Source organism: Coccidioides posadasii, chromosome 4, assembly GCF_018416015.2.
Source record: "Coccidioides posadasii str. Silveira chromosome 4, complete sequence".
NCBI lineage: Eukaryota > Fungi > Ascomycota > Eurotiomycetes > Onygenales > Onygenaceae > Coccidioides > Coccidioides posadasii.
In genome coordinates this window covers 570,132-587,251 of record NC_089410.1, presented here as the reverse complement: position 1 = coordinate 587,251, position 17,120 = coordinate 570,132, and the positions used below count along the sequence as shown (strand labels likewise).

Here is a 17,120-nt window from a genome sequence, read left to right as displayed (position 1 = left end):
TAATTTTCGCCCTGGAGATTTTTCTCGTGTCTCTCTCCATCCGTGGCAACTCAGCGACCACGAAAATCCCTCATCGTATTCGCCATTTCGAACATGGAGTAAGTGAGGAAAAAATGCTGCCAGTGACGCCGGCAATTACCTTCAAGGAGATGCACCCGATGGCGCTCGATTGGCACGTTGCTGGCGGTGTTGTCCCCACCGCAACTGACACCGCCAACAGATCGTTCTTTGTTCTTCTGTTTCTAGGTAATGAACCATGTTTGAGCGGGGGACGAGGGAAGCCAAGCCGGTTGCAATTTCTCCTCCAAACGCGAGAAGTCTTAGTTAAGGGCGGCTGCTGCGTCGTTCTCTTCATGGATGGATGTTATGTGTGCGCGAGCGAGGCCGGGTGAAGGGCCCGCCACTCTGTAGAAGCTCCGGAGGATACGAGCAATGGTGCCACAGGCCAGTATCGCGCTGGCTTTTTGAAACCTATCGTGAGATCATACTTGCTTTAATATCTGTTTCTGTTTCGAGATGTTGCATTTAAAACAGCGGGCCAAAGCCGTTCTACTCCGCACGTTAGGTAGCAATCCTCCCTGCCTCACAGGCCTCGAACGAACCCATCTTGAACGAAATCCGCCAGCGATTCCGCCGATATACAGAGTATATCCCTTTTATTAACTATATATATACCTATGGACGGAAGCCTTCTCGAACTTCCAAGGATGACACCGATCCCGCGCTTCCGACTGGAGGAAACAGCCTTGGCGTTGACTGCCGGCCAAAACATCCGTCGGGGCCACCAGGAAGCGCACACCGTGCACGGATCCCCTCCGAGCCTCGCAAGCGGTTTAGTTTTCCGCTCTTGGCGCCAATTCGGGCTCGGTGTCAAGAGAACGGAGCACTTCTGCATGAAGAAGAAAAAGAGGACGCTCATATTGGACTCCGCATCCTTCGTATCTCAGCCGTGCAGCGTTCTCCCTAGAAGTATCAGGCAAGGACAGAGTAAATGGCAGGTCCCTGTAACTACTGTACATTGGCGGTACAGAGGCTGATGCATCCATACCTTTTTGCGCCCAGTCCGCGTGGCCCATTCTTGAAACCTGCGCAGGTTTGACTCCGCTGGCTACCAGCATACGTTCCCGCTAACTAGACCTCAATGGCATAGATAGGGGTTTCCCTCGGATTGCGTATATGAATTGCACAAGGTTCAGGCATGGTGGGGGTGATCGTAGTGAGGGTTCCCGCATGAAGAAGAAAAGAAAAATTTTCAAAGGCTATATTCTTCAGTGAATATTGTCATTTGCGAAGGGACTTTGACTGAAACTAGGATACAAATCTTCTTGACAACAAAACAAGCCATGGACTTACATCGTCATGGCTAACTCTTGCATAGGATACGCAACAACAGGATTATGTTTTTTCAACCACCTTGGAATCCGATTTACAGTGAATGGTAGCAGACATGCCACAGCATTACCAGATGAGGAAGTATTTGCAACGGTCACTTTATGGCCTGGGTCGATGATAAGATCACCGAACTTTATGGGGGAATGCGTTCTTTAGCACGACATTCCCCAGAAGGGCCCAAAAAACTGAAGTGCAAAACATTCCCACCACAAGACATTATCAACGGGACCAGAAAGCTATCAAGGTATAAGTACCTGCAGATTTGGAAGGTAACCGACAAGCGGAAACTAGCGAGCCACGAGTCCTTTTCCAGTATATTTCCAAGCAGGCTACCGCGTTAATTGCGCCTTAGTGTCTTCCGTACCTCGGTTTCCTAAAGTCTACTTCTCCCGAGACAGCAGAAGCCGTTTAATTAAACAGCCTACCAAGAATCACACCCACCAGCCTTTATTAGTTACAGGACAGTAGTGTAGGGAGGTTCCCCCGCAAGTCGGCCTTTGAAGGAATGATAATTGCAGTTAACAAGTCCACGACAACGAGGCATTTTCTTGATTCTTGAATACCCTTTTGGTGTACGGAGTAGAACCAGCTTAAAGCCAACAAGCTCACGCGAAAGGGTCTGTTACTCGTGGGTTTGAGCTGCAGCAAAGCACGCCGACCCACCAGGCTGGACCAGAATGATACTGTAAGCTACCGGCTATTGGACCTGGATTTTCCCCAACTTTAAGCTTGTTTGGCTCGATGGCTGATTCGACCGTTGCGCTTCCGTTGGGATCCACTGTTCCTTTCTCCTGGGATTGGAGCAGCCGACAGAGTGCATTCTCGGGACGTGTCAGTGCTTGAGCATCCTCCGTCTTCAAGTTCGGTATTTACGTACTCCCTAAAGATGGCTCCGGAATGTCTACAGAGTAAGAAGGAAGCAATAAGTAGAGACTAGCCGTATCACGATCGATATCAGCTTTGTTGTGTCTACCTCGACTGTTCCTTGAGCTTTCTTAATCATTCTTTAGGTGATGTCTTGTCCAGCGCGATGCCGCGAAGATGTCAAAAGGACACTTCCCCCTGTGCCATTTATACTCCAAAAAAAAAAAAAAAAAAAAAAAAGAAAAAAGAAAAAGAAAAGAACAAACTTACACATACCCACCACTAGCTCTAACTTCTTAAGCCCGGTCCCAAGCTTACATAGCAGCCGCATCTATCCTAGGCTGGAGTTCGACAAGCAGCTCATCCATCACCAATACCAAGGCCTTTCCGATATCCTTTTTTTTTATTGGCGATCTGTTCCATCTTTTCCACGGAGTATGGGCTTACTCCGCGCACAAGTTAAACCCCTCAGACCACCCGAGTGAACCAGGATACCGTCAACTTAGTATGGGTTATTCGACACGGCCAGTCAGCATATCTTACCGGATGATGCCACATCGCTTTGCTCGAGGGAGGCAGCTGATGGGCGCAGCGTTGACAGATGCAATTATTAGAGTTTCGGAGAACAAGTGTAGGATATAATTTATCCTTCAGGACTTGAGCGTCAGGGCTAAGGGTTAGTTGAATTGTGTATCGCTCATCAACCTACATTCGCATTGTTCTGTGTGCATGTTCTCAAAAGTCTTTTATGCTAATCTTCATCTTAACACCTCACTGCGTGCAATTTGGATTAGATTTCTTTTTTTTTTTTCCCTTCTTTTTCACTGACATATAAAAGAACTCTCTGGGGAGAATTAAAAGGAGCTGCGTAAATTTTCAAGTAGATCCTTCATGTCCAGTCAACAAGTTTTGTCTTATCATGAAGAGTGGAGCTACCCCTGTTTTAGCGTGTTGTCGCCTCCGAATTATTCCATATTTCGTGTGGACAAAACCATTTAACTGAGTAGATGCTTCGCCTTGGAGAATAAACTCCGCTCGCATCTCTCCGCAACGATAATCTCAAGGTTGTAAGATATGCTTCGGCCGAATTCCCAAGCGAGAGACAACGCCATAAAGCGTTTATCAAGCTGGCAATTGGGTCGTGAAGGTGTCTTAAAGCCGTAGCGCCAGGTAAGATGGGGTGTCCCATCACTAATGGTAACTAACATGCCATGAGCTAGTCTGCTCAGGTACTGAGTCATCCGCCATAGATGAGAGAGACAACTGCCTGTTCTTCTGACTCAAACCGTCCCAATGTACTGTAGTGCGTGAAGATGTATACCACTGAGGCACTGAGCATTAAACGTAGCTGCAATTGTTCTTCTAAAACGTCAGAGGTGAAGAGCTTTTCATCGTCATTATATGCTAAGAAAACAACAATTATGGAGGGTTCTTGGGTATACCAAGGTTTGCATCCTAGCTTGTCGGAGAAGGATATAGTTAGTATGTACTCCGTATGTATTGTACTGTATGTACATACATACATACATATTTGAGCCGGTGACACAATCAAAAAGCCTGCCCTAGACAAATGGAGATCTTCGCCCTTTTCTAGATCGGAATTCCTCGTCGCGCATCGAGCCAGAGATTATGACCAGTTGGTGTTTGCCTTGTTTGTCCTGTTGGCGTCTGTTTCAAATGAGTGGTTGGTTAGTTAACTAATTAGCCAGTCAAGTTAACTACGTCATCTGGTCTTTTCATCGGCTCAACACCGGGACCGCCGCCATTCGAGGATGCTGAAGCTGGTTTCAAAGTCAAGGACCTGAGGATCTGCCTGCATGCCCACGGTTCTTCTGGGGAACACTCACAATCGGCTTAAGGGTTATGCGGGCATGCGTTTCCAAAATCACGCGGCAAAGTTCCTGAAATGAACGCTTTGCAGCCTGCGCCGACATGGAGAGCTCATCCTCCCCAGCCATCAGGGCAATCGATGTACCAGAGTACACCAAAGGGCGTTTAAGTCATGATTGTCCCTCCTTCCTCGAGTTACCTACAGATATACATGTCCAACTAGCCTCTTACCTGGGTTATCGTGACCTTCAAATGCTCCGCGCAACCAACACCTACTTCCGCTCCATATACTCTGACTTCGAGATCGCCCAATCCAGAGAAGAATATATCCGGACCTTACTGGATCAAGAAATAAAAGAGGCGCTAATGGACCGGCAGAGAGATTTTAATCTCGAGGTATATGGGTTCAGTCGGGATTTTGGATATCATGACCCGCGACTAACATGCTATTCTTGTCTTCGGCGTTTGCCTGAACAAGATTTTGCCGATACCCAGGTGACGCGACGACGGAGGAAAGGACACGCTGATGCCTATAAAAGATTTTGTACCGAATGTGCGATCAGAGGTAATAAATGGGAACCTGGTATCACCTTGAGCTTTCAAGGCCGAGAAATGGTATACTGCCGACGTTGCCGTAGTATTAGACGAATTCCAGTGTATGATCCCATGAAGATGGTTGGACTCTGTCAGGAATGCTGTGATGCAACAGGGATTTCGGACTTTCACAGGTCGGATATTCTAGATTGGTATGCTGGCAAGATTCTCATCGAACGATTTTTTACCAGATATTCTAACTCGAGGGTCGTAATTCCCGAAGAAGACTGGCTGAAGTTGGAAAGCGAGCTGTCGGAGTTGGGGTCTTTACGTAGGTCATATGTGAGTTAGGAGTGATATCGGCGTCCTATGTACATACATACATACATGTTTAGCTTAGCGTGCTAAAATGAAACCAGAGTGATATGGAGATATCTCTGATGCGACTACGCGCTCAGCTTCCAGCCACTTCCTAGTAACGGTGGATTTAGCGATATCAAGAAAGATAACTTTGGAAACCTCCACGGCGCTCGCAAGGTGGGAAAGCCAGAGCATCCCCCAAAGAAGAACTCGCGTTTGCCTAACGACCGTTAGAAACCAGTCCGGGATTCATTCACAGAAGTTCCATAATGCCAACTTCCGCTTCCAATATCTATAAAAGATAGGGGAACCTCCAACTTGAAGCAACGACTCTGAGCGTTTGCCCTCATCTGCAAAGAAAAAGAAAATAGAGCTGTTGACTCGTCGGGGATAATTTTCATGTCTCCGAGATAGAGCCCGTCAACCTCCGTGTCCTACGAGGGCACTTGATGCTGGGAGTGAGAGTCCAGGCTCGGGATTTGTTATTGGGAAGTCTGCCCCCAAACGCGACCGGCATCATTGAAATCGAATCCGTGTCCTGGGTGGGAGAGTGAAAGAATTCGAACATTCCGGGCAATTTTTCTTTGAAGAACGGATGCAAAAGTATATTCGTCAGTCCACTAACAGGGCTTCGTGAACCTTCTTCATCTTTTCCCTTCTCAAAACGCAGCATTAACTGTTTTCAGATATGAAACTTTGGGGCTCGCTTGCAATCCCTTCAGGAGTAATATCCAAGTTGCCTGATTGACGAATCTCGATAAGACACGCTTCGAACCTCGCACGAATGACTGATCGCAGCAGCGGTGAGATCAATAATTTGACAAACACCGCTACAGGGATCCAATCGTAACACCCTGTCAACACGATACCGCATTTCCAGAGTTGCATATGTCCCATGGCTTTGACGCGTCACTACCTTTAATAAATAAATAGAGTACACCGTCAAGTGCAACCTATTTTTGAGTAAGTATTCTGAATTCTGAAGCAGGCTACTGAACGCAATTCTGGCATTGCACCGTGGATGCCCTCCACTAGCCGGATAGTCTGGCTCAGGTTCAGCATTAATGAACGACTATGTCGAGTTTTGGGGGCGGCGGGAAAAGGGGCCATCTCTTCGCCTAGGGTGAATGATTAAGCGACACGTTGAGTACTTGATCACGGGGGTCAACACGCCAATACCACCGGATTGAAGGCATTAATGTTCTAGTAAACCAAGAATGGACCTTCAACGTCGTGGAATGCAGACATCCGCTCACTGGATGACCTACTTGGCCAGAGAAAAGCAGAATGCGGCGAAGGTGAGGGTAGTGGCGTCGTTCAGATCCTTGTTTGGCCAAGGAGCCAACAGACGAGAATTGACTGGCTATGTTCGACGTAACCCTGGCTGCTGCTGCTGTTGGTAGGGCAATGTCAGACTCGGGTCATCATGGATGAGCAGTGTATCAATGTGGATATTCCTAGGATCGGGCCGTATCTCGATTCCAACCGTAAAGCTATCCTTCCAGAATTTGGCAGGGGTTGTTACCGCGGGAAGGGCCCTCGATCGCCAAGGTGTGCTCATCGACGCACATCTGACAGCGTGAGAAAAATTGTCCGATAATTGAGGACAATCGTGGTATGCAATTGTAAGTTACAAAGGCTCCCAGCCCTGGATACACTCTCGGTGCACTATCTTTCCAAGGGGCTTGTTTTGCTTCAAGTTCCCCTCAACAAACCGAATCCGAGAAGCAGGCAATATACGGGCTTCCGATGAGAAGCGTACGCTGATGACGTGACCACTGAAATGACGACAGCGGCCAACTCGGATCTCAAAGGGATGCACACCCCGGATATGTAACGTCAGATGCAGGTACGCCCAGCTTGCATCAGTGGCTCAGTCCAGTTCCTAGCCATATCCATGCCAACCAGGCAGGCAAGAACGACGATCTTGAAGACAAAGCTCAAAACTTCCCAGCGATTATATTATTAATCGCCTTGTTAAGGATAAACAAGCCTTGAGGATCGCCGAGAGGATGCGCGAAGGACTCAGCACATAATTGCGAGCTTGTGATTTGTCAAGTTCTCGTCTGTTAAGACAAGGGATAAATCAGAGCTTAGTCCCACCATTCTGATATCCGCAAAACAGCGAACTGATCACCCACCAACAGGACATCATGGCCTTCAAACCTGTTCCCATGCTGCTGCGGGCATTGATTCTGGGATCCACTGGTGCGAGGGTCGTTAGCTATGATCTTCTTCGCGTCTTGACAATCCAGGGTCGGGAAAGATTGTCACTATTGTGAAATTCTACTGCCCAACTGCCACGAAGAGAGATATACATATGGCCGGCCTACGACGTGCAGGCCAGGGAGTAAGAGTCATTGCGGCTCTGTCGTATCCACAAGAACAGCGGTGATAAGGACGAGCTCCACGCAGACTCCGAAATCACTCTTTTTCTTCGCTTTGTTCTCATGGTGCTTCTTGTGGATTCTTTCCCGGTGCTGTTATCGTTCAATCATCATCTCAAGCATGGCCAGTCCAGGATGTGCAGTTTGCAACGAAGTCAAAGGTCGAAGCCTCTGCCGAGGTGTAGGAATTGATCTTCAACATTTTGGGTGAATATTTGCATGATACGGTGTATGTAGAATGCGAGTCGTCAGCCCGATCCCGACTTCAATGACTTGGCCGGATGCACTCCGTATTTCCCCGACGCGTTCATTGACGTGCTTCTTATCTTAACGCTTAGATATTGGAAGCCGCTGGTCCTCGAACCACGTCAGCAGATAGTGGTGGCCAGGCAGAATTTGAACATTTTTGAGAAGTCTGGCTTCCTCTACCAGGGTGAATTGGTGGAGTTGCTAAGCTGCTTGCGATGTTAAACCTTGTTGCGATCGATGTTCATATACGTATTCCGTACATATGGGAGTGATTTCAGCCGCAAGGGAAGAATCCTGATATCGTCTTGAATTCGTCGCTGCTACGGAGTACTCGAATTTGCTTTTTTATGCCGGGGGCCTGCGATTCACGATCCTCTATTCGGTCGATAAGAACGTCTTTCGGCTGTTTGAGATCAGCGGTTGTCATCTTATTTGTACTCCACTTCTCGGTTAAAAGCATTGATGTTTTTTTATTAACGCAAGATTGGAATCCAGCGTCGTATGGGTTTTATCAGGGATTAGTGCGCATAGAAAGGTCTCGAGTGAGAAATCCAACACGCACGAACTCTTTGGACCGGGAATGGATAAGAATTTCAGCGCAAACTGGGTCGTCTCATTTTTCCATACGCATCGCACATTGTTCGAAAACATGATATCTATTAATGCAGTACGATTGTGGAAACAGTCTTCTAGAAGGAAAAGGGGAACCACACCGTGGCCACTCTGAAGGGCTCAACAGCTTTGGGTAGTGCACCTTATTGGTTGATGTTGGCTATGGAAATTGTGGAAAATGAAGATGTGGATCTCATAAATTAGCACAGTGTGCTATGCTCCGTACGGAGTAGTGAGTGCGATAACGAGTCGACAAATCAAGAATGCGTTGGTAACCCCTCCAGCAAAACATGTGAAAGAGAATGCTTTGCAATCTGCTTTCTGCCAAGATAGATGATATGTTTGCACTTACAGAACGATTCGGCGGCCTCCGTGACTAGATGGGACTTCGCGCCGGGGATATGCAGCCCATGCAAGTTACCAACATGGATTCAGTAACCTGTGACAGAGTCGACCTATTTATATAACATCCCAGGATCAGGGTACCCTGGCCGTTATAAAATCCCGGAATTCTTGGGAGCAGCCTTAAGCCTTGAAACCTGGAGCTTGAATCCGACGTCTGACACCTCCAAAAGGACCATGGATGGTCGCTCCGACTGCATGAATGATGAAACGTGCCACATTCCGGGATAACGACCTCTCGGCATCTATTTGCCCTGGGACGATGGGCGAAATGGAGGTTCACGCAGCCGAGAGAGGGTGGAGGCGCAGATGATCCCTTAATTTAACGAGAGATGGTCAAAGCGCCCAGTCGATTGCGGTCTTCGAACAACCACAAAAAGGCGAACGGTCTGGTGGGCTCGAACGGCTTTCGACGCCAGATTAGCGTTCACACACTTGGCCAGGAATGGAAGCTTAGGGCGCCGCGGTGGGTTCGATGTATGTAGCAATCTGGTGGCCTTCGCTTCTCCCCCCTCTCTCTCTTTCTGTGCGAAACTGATCTCAGGTTTGCTTTTCCGGTACGGGGAGTGGGGGAGGCCCGTGGTCGACGGGGGACGTGATAGGTGGGCGGTGGTGTCGTCTCAGAGCGTTTCGCGGTAGGCTAACTGGCTTGGCATCCTGGAAACGCCCAATTTCGACAACGTTCGTGACGCTAAAGCTGGCGATCGGATGGACACCAGGCGTTCAATCAGAAGAGAGGAGGAGAACGGAGTATTAACACTCCGGATGCAGATCTTATCTTCTCCTTTGCCCTGAATCCGCCTGCAACTCGCTCTCAGGCGAGAAGGCCTCGGCAAATCCGAACACCTCGTTTTCCCCATCCGCAACCCAATGAGACAATTCCGATTTGACATCGAGCAACGCTCCGATACAATCGAGAATGGGTTAATAACTCCATTGGTGTGGAGGCCGTCCCAATCAAGTGAAGACGCCGGGCACGTTTGCCCAATCAGTGGGAAAATTTGGCTTCGCTTGCGTCTCAGTGGCTTTATACTCAATGTCTGAAGAGACGGGGTGGTATCAATGTCCAGACTCCGTCAGGCCTCGTTCCGGATGAATGGGCATTGTTCAGCCATGTGTGTCATCGTGCAAACCTGACCGTGAGGGGGCTTTGTTTTCTGGAGGGGAGAAAAGGGCATTGGGACGCCAACACCCTGCAGTGTGTATTCATTGGCCGAAGCTTCGAGCCTGGGAAGGAGCTACAGCACATGCATGGTTTTAAAGTTACAGGTTTTTTCAGTGGCCGAATGTGATGTCCGAAGGGCATTGGATTTGCCTTGGACTCGATTGTTGTGGCTTGCGCCCTTTTCCGTCCCTTCCTTTAGCCAGGGAATCAAACTCAGAGCTGCTGTCCGCGCAAAAAGGCGTCAAAGACGCTGAATAATAGGCGCGGTCTGCCTTTGGACAGCGGCTGGGTGAGATGTTGATTGGTCCTGTGCTCAGCGGGCCAGGGACGGCCAGCCGGAGCTGGCACGACGCGGGAATGGTTGGGAATGTTAACCCTAAATGTTTGGCCTGGACCGCACATTGATGAGCTTGGTTCTTGCTAGATAGAGGCTGCTTCATTGGACCAATATATGGACATCAGACATGCGATGGACTGGGATAAACCCGCGTCCCTCTTCGGGGACCTTTTTTTGCTGCAACATTCTGGGGAACATCAGCCACGTCGCGCATCGGTAGTTAGTGCATGGAAGACGCTGGAGTTTTGACCCCGTCAACTCGTGAACTACTCAGCCAGAGCCGTGGTTAAGATTCAGGGACAGCCGAGAGAGAGAGAGAGAGAGAGAGATTCAATAGGGCATGTGCAGCGAAACTGTATACTATGTATGTATGTATTAATTACTAGCGTGGTCATCCTTAACGCGGCTGGCTTGGCTACGAGGCGGCGGCCTTACAGTCTCGTTACCAGGGATCGCGAATATTACGCGCTAGATTGGCGGGAAAGTGTATTTATGGCGTATCGTTGCTGACAAGACCGGGCTGAAAGGTAGCGGCACAGTCATCATTTCCCCTTTCGGCTCACGCCACCGTCCGAATCCAAAACGTTTCATCTTCCTCCATGCATTGACCGTCAAAGCACCGCTACTCCACAGATTCCCAGAATCCTCGGATCGTGTCCAGAGCCGGCAGCACGCGAAGGGGAGGCCAGATTGGCAAAGAGGAAGAGAAAAAAAAGAAAAAGAAAGGCAAGGAAAAAGCAATGGGGGGGAATACAAGAGGAAAAAGAAACTAGCCCCGGTGACGAGCATGGCATGGCATTGCGTGTTTGGGAAAAAAGCGCACTTTATTTTGGCTGCTATCGGGCAGTGTCCAGGGATGTACCGTATGTCCAGACATACATATCCTCCGGACCCTTGATCCTTTTTTATTTTTTTTATTTTCATTTTTATTTTTTTTTGGGGGGGAGGATGTTAATGATCTTCCGTATAGTGCGGCCTCTCAGTGTGCCCTTCGAGCTGAGGAAATACTCCAAAGCTTGTTTGGGCGCTGGCGCGAGGAACACCCTCGTCAGAAAAGCTACATCTATATACATATTTTGACTTCTTGTGAGGAGTACGGAGTACTCTGTACATCCAGATACTTGCGTCTTGAGGTCACACTGTCCAAGGAATTTCACTCATAAACTTCTTCAACACTCATGTGGCTTTCCGCTGATCACCACTGTAAAGGTCTCATCAACTCGATGGCCCAGAACCCTCTTCTCTCCGTTGGATCATTGCTCCATCTATGCTTCCATCACCTGGTTCAGCGTCCAATGGCAGCATTGATGGCCTTTAATTTCTTTTCGTCCCTCCGTGGCGTTGTGGTTCGAAGGGTGGAGTGAGTGGTCCGCTCGCACCTCCATAAATCGAGGCCAGAAGTAGCCTAATTTATGCCTCTCCGCTTTTAATGATTTGCGGGTGGATGTTGTTTTTGGTTAGACTACCTGTCCGATGGGCCATTAATTTTGCAATCTAATAATATGTCCTGACTGTGTGGTCACTAAGCTCTTGGTTACGCACACCGCGCAGGAGCAAGCAAAAAAGTCTTGGGCGTTTCACCCCATGGCTAGTTAGCTTGGGTTATTTTTTATTTTTTTTATCTATTTTATTCTATTTACGTTTTTTGTTCGTTTCTAAATTGCGGACCGGGGCCCTTTTTTATTTTTTTTATTTTTTTCGCTCGGTTCCTCTTTCAACTCCCCTCATTTCTCTCATAAGCAATTCGCATGAATTGGCTTCGTATTTGGGTTCTTGCCTTCCTCTCTGCATCCTGGCCTCCTGGGTTATAATCCACCCGCGGCAACCCATTTCAATCTGTCCCCCTTCAAAATCCCTCCATCAATATACCCCCCCGGAATAGGGAGTATAATACTGGGCGATCATATCTTGCGGTCTCTGATGCCCTCTTGTTCATACTAGATCTTGGGGGCCGGCTGCTTGTGGCGTGGAGAACTGCAGCCTTGGGTCATTTCGGGCATGGCATTAAACCCTGATAATCTCAGCGCAAGATTTCCTTCCGTGTCGCATGGGAGCCAGAACACATCCAGATTCCCCATCACAGTCTACTCCAGTTAGTCAACAATAGGCCCTTCGCTTTTGTTGCCTCTTGGAGCGCGTGACCGGCTTGAAGAAACTATGCATGGAGCCGTCCACCGACAACATATCTCAGGAATCTTCACAGGGCTTGGCAATGGAGGCCTCAACCGGCGGCACTGCAGACAAGAAACGAAACAAACTCGGATACCATAGAACCTCCGTTGCTTGCGGTAAGCATACTATCTCCGTTTAATCAATATCTGCAGGCGAGCCGTCAACGAGCCGGATTTGCGACGACTTGACGTTTTCTTTCTTTCTTTCTTTTGTTGCCTGGGATCGCTTCGCGACACTGCTGACGCTTCACCGATTTTTTTTTATCTTTCAAAATAAAAGTCCACTGCAGACGAAGGAAGATCCGGTGTTTACTTGCTCCCGATGACGCCCAAGGACGATGCGAGAACTGCATCCGCCTGAAGAAAGAATGCCATTTTTACCCAGTGGACCAACAACCACCGGTGGAGAAAAGAAGTCGCGCAGGATCCAAAGCAGAACCCCCAACGCCGGACGCGTCGATGGTCACCACTCCCACACTTCTCGGCCGCGGGCCGATGATGGAGCAGAAAGATTCCTATTTCCCGTATCCTTCAATCCCCGTGAACGCGACTCCGGACATGGCGACCTTCAACCCTGGTACCTACGGGGCCACGACAATGTCGCCATACTCACCAGGTTTGTCATTTGCCACATTTGGTCGTCTATTTCAAGGCGTTCATTAATCAACTCTCGCATAGACCCCACCACAGCTCTCAGCTCCGTGCAATCCTTAGCCCAACCAGCGACATGGGATGCTTCTTCCATTTACGATCAGCAGGTTTCTAGCGTCCCTCCCCCGCTCCAGGCGAGTTCACCGACAGGTGCCATTTGGGATCAAAGTACGCCAATGACCACTCCTATTTCTTCTATCTCTGCATTGAGTGCTACTGCAAGTCCTACAGGACTCGTTCCACCCAACGTTACAGGAAATTCCGCGTTTGGCATCGTGACAGACGCGACAGCTTGGAACCTGCAACCCAGCACCATGCCCCTCTCAAGTCCTGAGGTTACTGCCCCAGGGTACACGGCCCAGTTACATGCACCATTACCTTCGGAGTATAAGCCTCATATTGGAAACCCTGCCCGGATGTATTCAGTTCCTATGAGCGTGCCCGTTTCCGGAATCCAACCACCGCACAACGTTCCTGTTTCATATGACGTTCAGCAGCAGTCTTTGGCCTACAATACCTGGAGCAACATGGCTCCTGCAGATATTTCTACTTCCAACCAGCCAATTGTTCCGGGAATCCCAGATCCCATGGCCCCTTGGTACGGAGACAGTGGGGTCCCGTACGCCCACATGAAGCAAGATGCGCCGATTGTGACCAGCCCACTGCAGCCGTTTGACCCTGGCGTTCCACATCCGATGCAAAAACCATAATCCTCCCTTTATATATGCAGACATATCGCTTTACGACCCGAACACCGCTGCAGAGTTCTCCCTCTTGCCCTTCTTGGGACACCGGCCAAGGGTTCTACGGTGATCTGGCCTCGGCTCTTATCGTCCTTTCAGTTTGAATCGGAAAGAATTGTTTATGGCGCATTGCACATTTTCATCTCGGTGTTGGTTCATCCCCATTAGCAGGGCGTAGATAAAAAAAAGACAAAGGGGCATCAGTTGTTTTACGGCTTTGCGTGTTTTGGCTTTCCAGTTCTCGGCATCAGGGGTTGCCAGTGACTACACTCCGTTCTTTTCTATCTCTCTCTCTCTCTCTCTTTTTTCCCCTCCATCTCTCCAATACAGCAAAGTTCGTGCGGTTCATATACCCTTTTCCGTTTTTTCCGGCTACGGTTTTGACGACTAACGTGCTCCGAGAGTAACGATTTACTTTTGGAATGTTCTCTGAGAGAATTTTTTTTTCCCCATTTCGCGCAGGCAAGTCGAGCTTGGGTACTTTTTCTTTTCATTTCTTTTTTTTCTTTTCTTTTGGATTTTTTTGATTCATTTCATTGGTGTATTTCTTTTTCATTTTGACTTTTTTTTTAGGCATGGAATGATGAGTCGACCATCCCTGCCGACTCTTTGACTCGGCCGGTGTGATTTTTCGATTCCTGCCGGTTTGACTTTGGGCGGATTTGAATTTGAGATACTTCCTTGTCTCCCTTTCAATTTCATCGATTTTGGGATTTTTTTTCTTTTCCGTGGATTTTTGTTTTTCTATTTCTTTTTCCACACTTTCTATATTACCGTTTTGGGTTTTTCGGTTCTTCAGATCTTGGAAACTTTTTATATATATTTTCTTTTTCTTTTCTTTTCCTTTTTTTTTTTTTTTTTTTTTTTTTTTTTTGGCTGCCGTCTTTCTTACCTTCTTCATCTTGGAACGAACCGAATGCCTCTGGTGTATACAATAGGCAGCATACATACAGACTCCATATACAATACCATGACCAAATCCTCGCACATATTAGGCATGGATTAGATGGAACAACCTGTTCTTGGCCAAAACTTTCATCTCTGTACGGAGTACGGGAGTAGGTTATGCATTTTGAAGTCCAACATATTGAGAACAGATGAGAGAGGGAAACAGAAAAAAAGGAAAGAAAAATAGAAAGAAACTAAAGCATAAATGAAACATTGTGATCCGGAGGAAAGGAGATCGAATCGCTCTCCATTATTTTCTGATGCATCCAAATTTCGTTCTTGAAACAGGGAACATTATACTAGATACGGAGCGCATCTTTCAAGCTCTCCTGCATTGACCTCCTTTTATTTTATTTTTCTTTTTTTCCAATTCTTTTCTTTTTGGGCTCGAAAGCATAGCCACAGAGTTCACATGTTTAAAGGTGATCCTATGATTCAATCTCAGCGATGGACAGGTTCTCGCTGTCGCAGCAGACATTACGTACATGAAGTCAGCCCAAGTACCATTTCGTCCTTCCCCCCTTTCCAGATCAGCCGGCGAACCCTTGTTAACTGTTGCTCTTGGCAAACCGACCGGCTATTAATTCCCACCCTGACAACCCCCCCCCGGGAGTAATGTTGGCTCCCCGCTTGATCACGTTTCCCTTGGGAGAGATCATCAGTGTGAAAAAGGAATCTTAGATCTTTGAGGTGGTGCCGGGCCTGAATGGAGGGAAAAGTGGATTTGTTTGGTCAGTCAATCATTCATGGGAATTATTTATAGCGTCTCACATGACACCCTTCGGGATGTTTTCTTCTGTGTATCTCACATTTGGGGGACAAACATGGAAATTAAAGGTAGAGAACAAGAATGAGAAAAAGAAAGAAAAGGAAAGGCAAGGGTAGAGAAGGGACACTGTGACAGCAATTCACACCACCCTCCATTTCACATGTTTCGACTATGCATATTGCAGGCAAAATGGCTTCCTTTTTTTTTTTTTTTTGGAATGATTCTTTTTGTTTGTTCCTTACATGTGTTCATGGAAAAAGGCCAAGACGGTCTTGTACCCATTCTCATATTCCTTCTTGACTTCCGGGTTCGCTAGATCTCCTCTCGCCGCCATCCATCCGTGGATCTGCGTCGGCCAGGTCTGGACGAGATTCGGCACCTTCAGGTTCTTCTTGTACTGCTCGATGACGTCGACCTCTTCGTCCATGGACGCCAGAAGAGCCATGGGGATAGTCACGCTCTCTGCGTCCTTGGGATCCACCATGGCAGGATGACACTGCACGGCGGCCCTGAAGAGAGAATCCCGGCCGGCGGCGAGAGAGGTGATCTTCCCGCCCCAGCAGTAGCCCATCATGCCCCAGGATTTGAAGCCTGCGCCGCCGGGGGCGAGCTTATTAGCTTCCTCGAGGACACCGGGGATGCGGGGGAGGGTGTTTGGCGGTGGAGCCTTGGTCTGGAAGAATTGACTCAAGTTTTGCTGGTGCTCCTCGGTCTGGGGAGGGTACCAGGAGATATTGGCTGGGGAGCCATCGAAGAAATCGGGCATGAAGACGCGGTACTTGCGGTCTGGGTCGGATGTGGAGACGATATCTGCGCCTTGGAGGGTCTGGGGAAAGAAGCCGAAGATGTCTATGGTGCAATTATTTGAATGTTGGCGGGTGGTTTTCTTCTCTTTTCTTTTTTTTTTTTTTTTTTTTTTTTTGTTTCATGGTAATTGTTGGTGGGAACTTACCGTAGACGACGAGGATGGCTTCCTGGGCAGATTCGGGACCGGTGACATCTTCCTCGAGTTAGTCTAGTTAACCCTGGTCGCCAAAAGCAAAACAAGGTATTTTGATGGGGGAGCAAGATACAGGTCTTCATTCCATTGAGGGTGATGTATTTGCCCTTGGTCTCGTACCCGGACGAGATCACTGGTGGGATACTGCATTAAAAAAAGCAAAAACCAAAAAAAAAGCGGCCATGCGTCAGCAAACCATTCCAGACCCCGTCCATGCACGATGACGGTGAGGACTTACGAGCAGCAGGCCTTGCTGTAGTTGGACATGTCTACTGTGCCGCAGCTGTATGCGCGCAAACGGGAAGCAAGCAGTCGATGAGTGTATCTGGGAGCTGGCAGAGAGGGTCTGAGCGGTCTGGAGCAAGATGGAATCGGACGGGCGAAGGACGGATAGAACCGCATATGAATTGATTAGTGTAGCACGTACCGAATCGAGGTCAGAGAGAGATAGAGTGAGAGAGAGATCACTTCGTTTCGTGTTTGTTGTATTGGCGAGGAGTGTTTCGGCGCTGGCGGGGTAGTTAATAGTTAGTTAACCAAAACAACCAGCTTACTCACGAGCCAAGTTTCTTGAGGGCGGGGTGTTTGAGGTCGTCGTCGCGTTTCCTCGGCCACCGAGGCGTCTTCGCCGGGCAGCGCACAACGACGCGGCGTGGCAACCTTGCGCTGGGCACTACTCTAGTCTACTGGGTAATGGTGATGGATT

At 48.4% G+C, this 17,120-nt stretch overlaps 4 protein-coding genes across 4 annotated transcripts; 2 read left to right on the top strand and 2 right to left on the bottom strand.

Annotated features, from left to right (window-relative positions):
• Positions 1–4,188: 4,188 nt before the first annotated feature.
• D8B26_007095 (uncharacterized protein) lies at positions 4,189–4,971 on the top strand (the record flags this gene model as incomplete). Its single annotated transcript, XM_066125417.1, has 1 exon — positions 4,189–4,971. The coding sequence occupies one exon, from the start codon at positions 4,189–4,191 to the stop codon at positions 4,969–4,971; it is 783 nt and encodes a 260-aa protein (XP_065981499.1).
• Positions 4,972–12,344: 7,373 nt separating this feature from the next.
• Positions 12,345–13,664, top strand: D8B26_007094 (uncharacterized protein; the record flags this gene model as incomplete). Its single annotated transcript, XM_003071946.2, has 3 exons — positions 12,345–12,420; positions 12,584–12,919; positions 12,982–13,664. 3 exons carry the CDS (start codon positions 12,345–12,347, stop codon positions 13,662–13,664), a joined length of 1,095 nt encoding a protein of 364 aa, XP_003071992.2.
• Positions 13,665–14,187: 523 nt separating this feature from the next.
• On the bottom strand, positions 14,188–14,646 carry D8B26_007093 (uncharacterized protein; the record flags this gene model as incomplete). Its single annotated transcript, XM_066125416.1, has 1 exon — positions 14,188–14,646. One exon carries the CDS (start codon positions 14,644–14,646, stop codon positions 14,188–14,190), a length of 459 nt encoding a protein of 152 aa, XP_065981498.1.
• A 676-nt stretch (positions 14,647–15,322) lies between these two features.
• Positions 15,323–16,681, bottom strand: D8B26_007092 (uncharacterized protein; the record flags this gene model as incomplete). Its single annotated transcript, XM_003071945.2, has 5 exons — positions 15,323–15,347; positions 15,657–16,263; positions 16,367–16,414; positions 16,488–16,558; positions 16,653–16,681. 5 exons carry the CDS (start codon positions 16,679–16,681, stop codon positions 15,323–15,325), a joined length of 780 nt encoding a protein of 259 aa, XP_003071991.2.
• Positions 16,682–17,120: the final 439 nt, after the last annotated feature.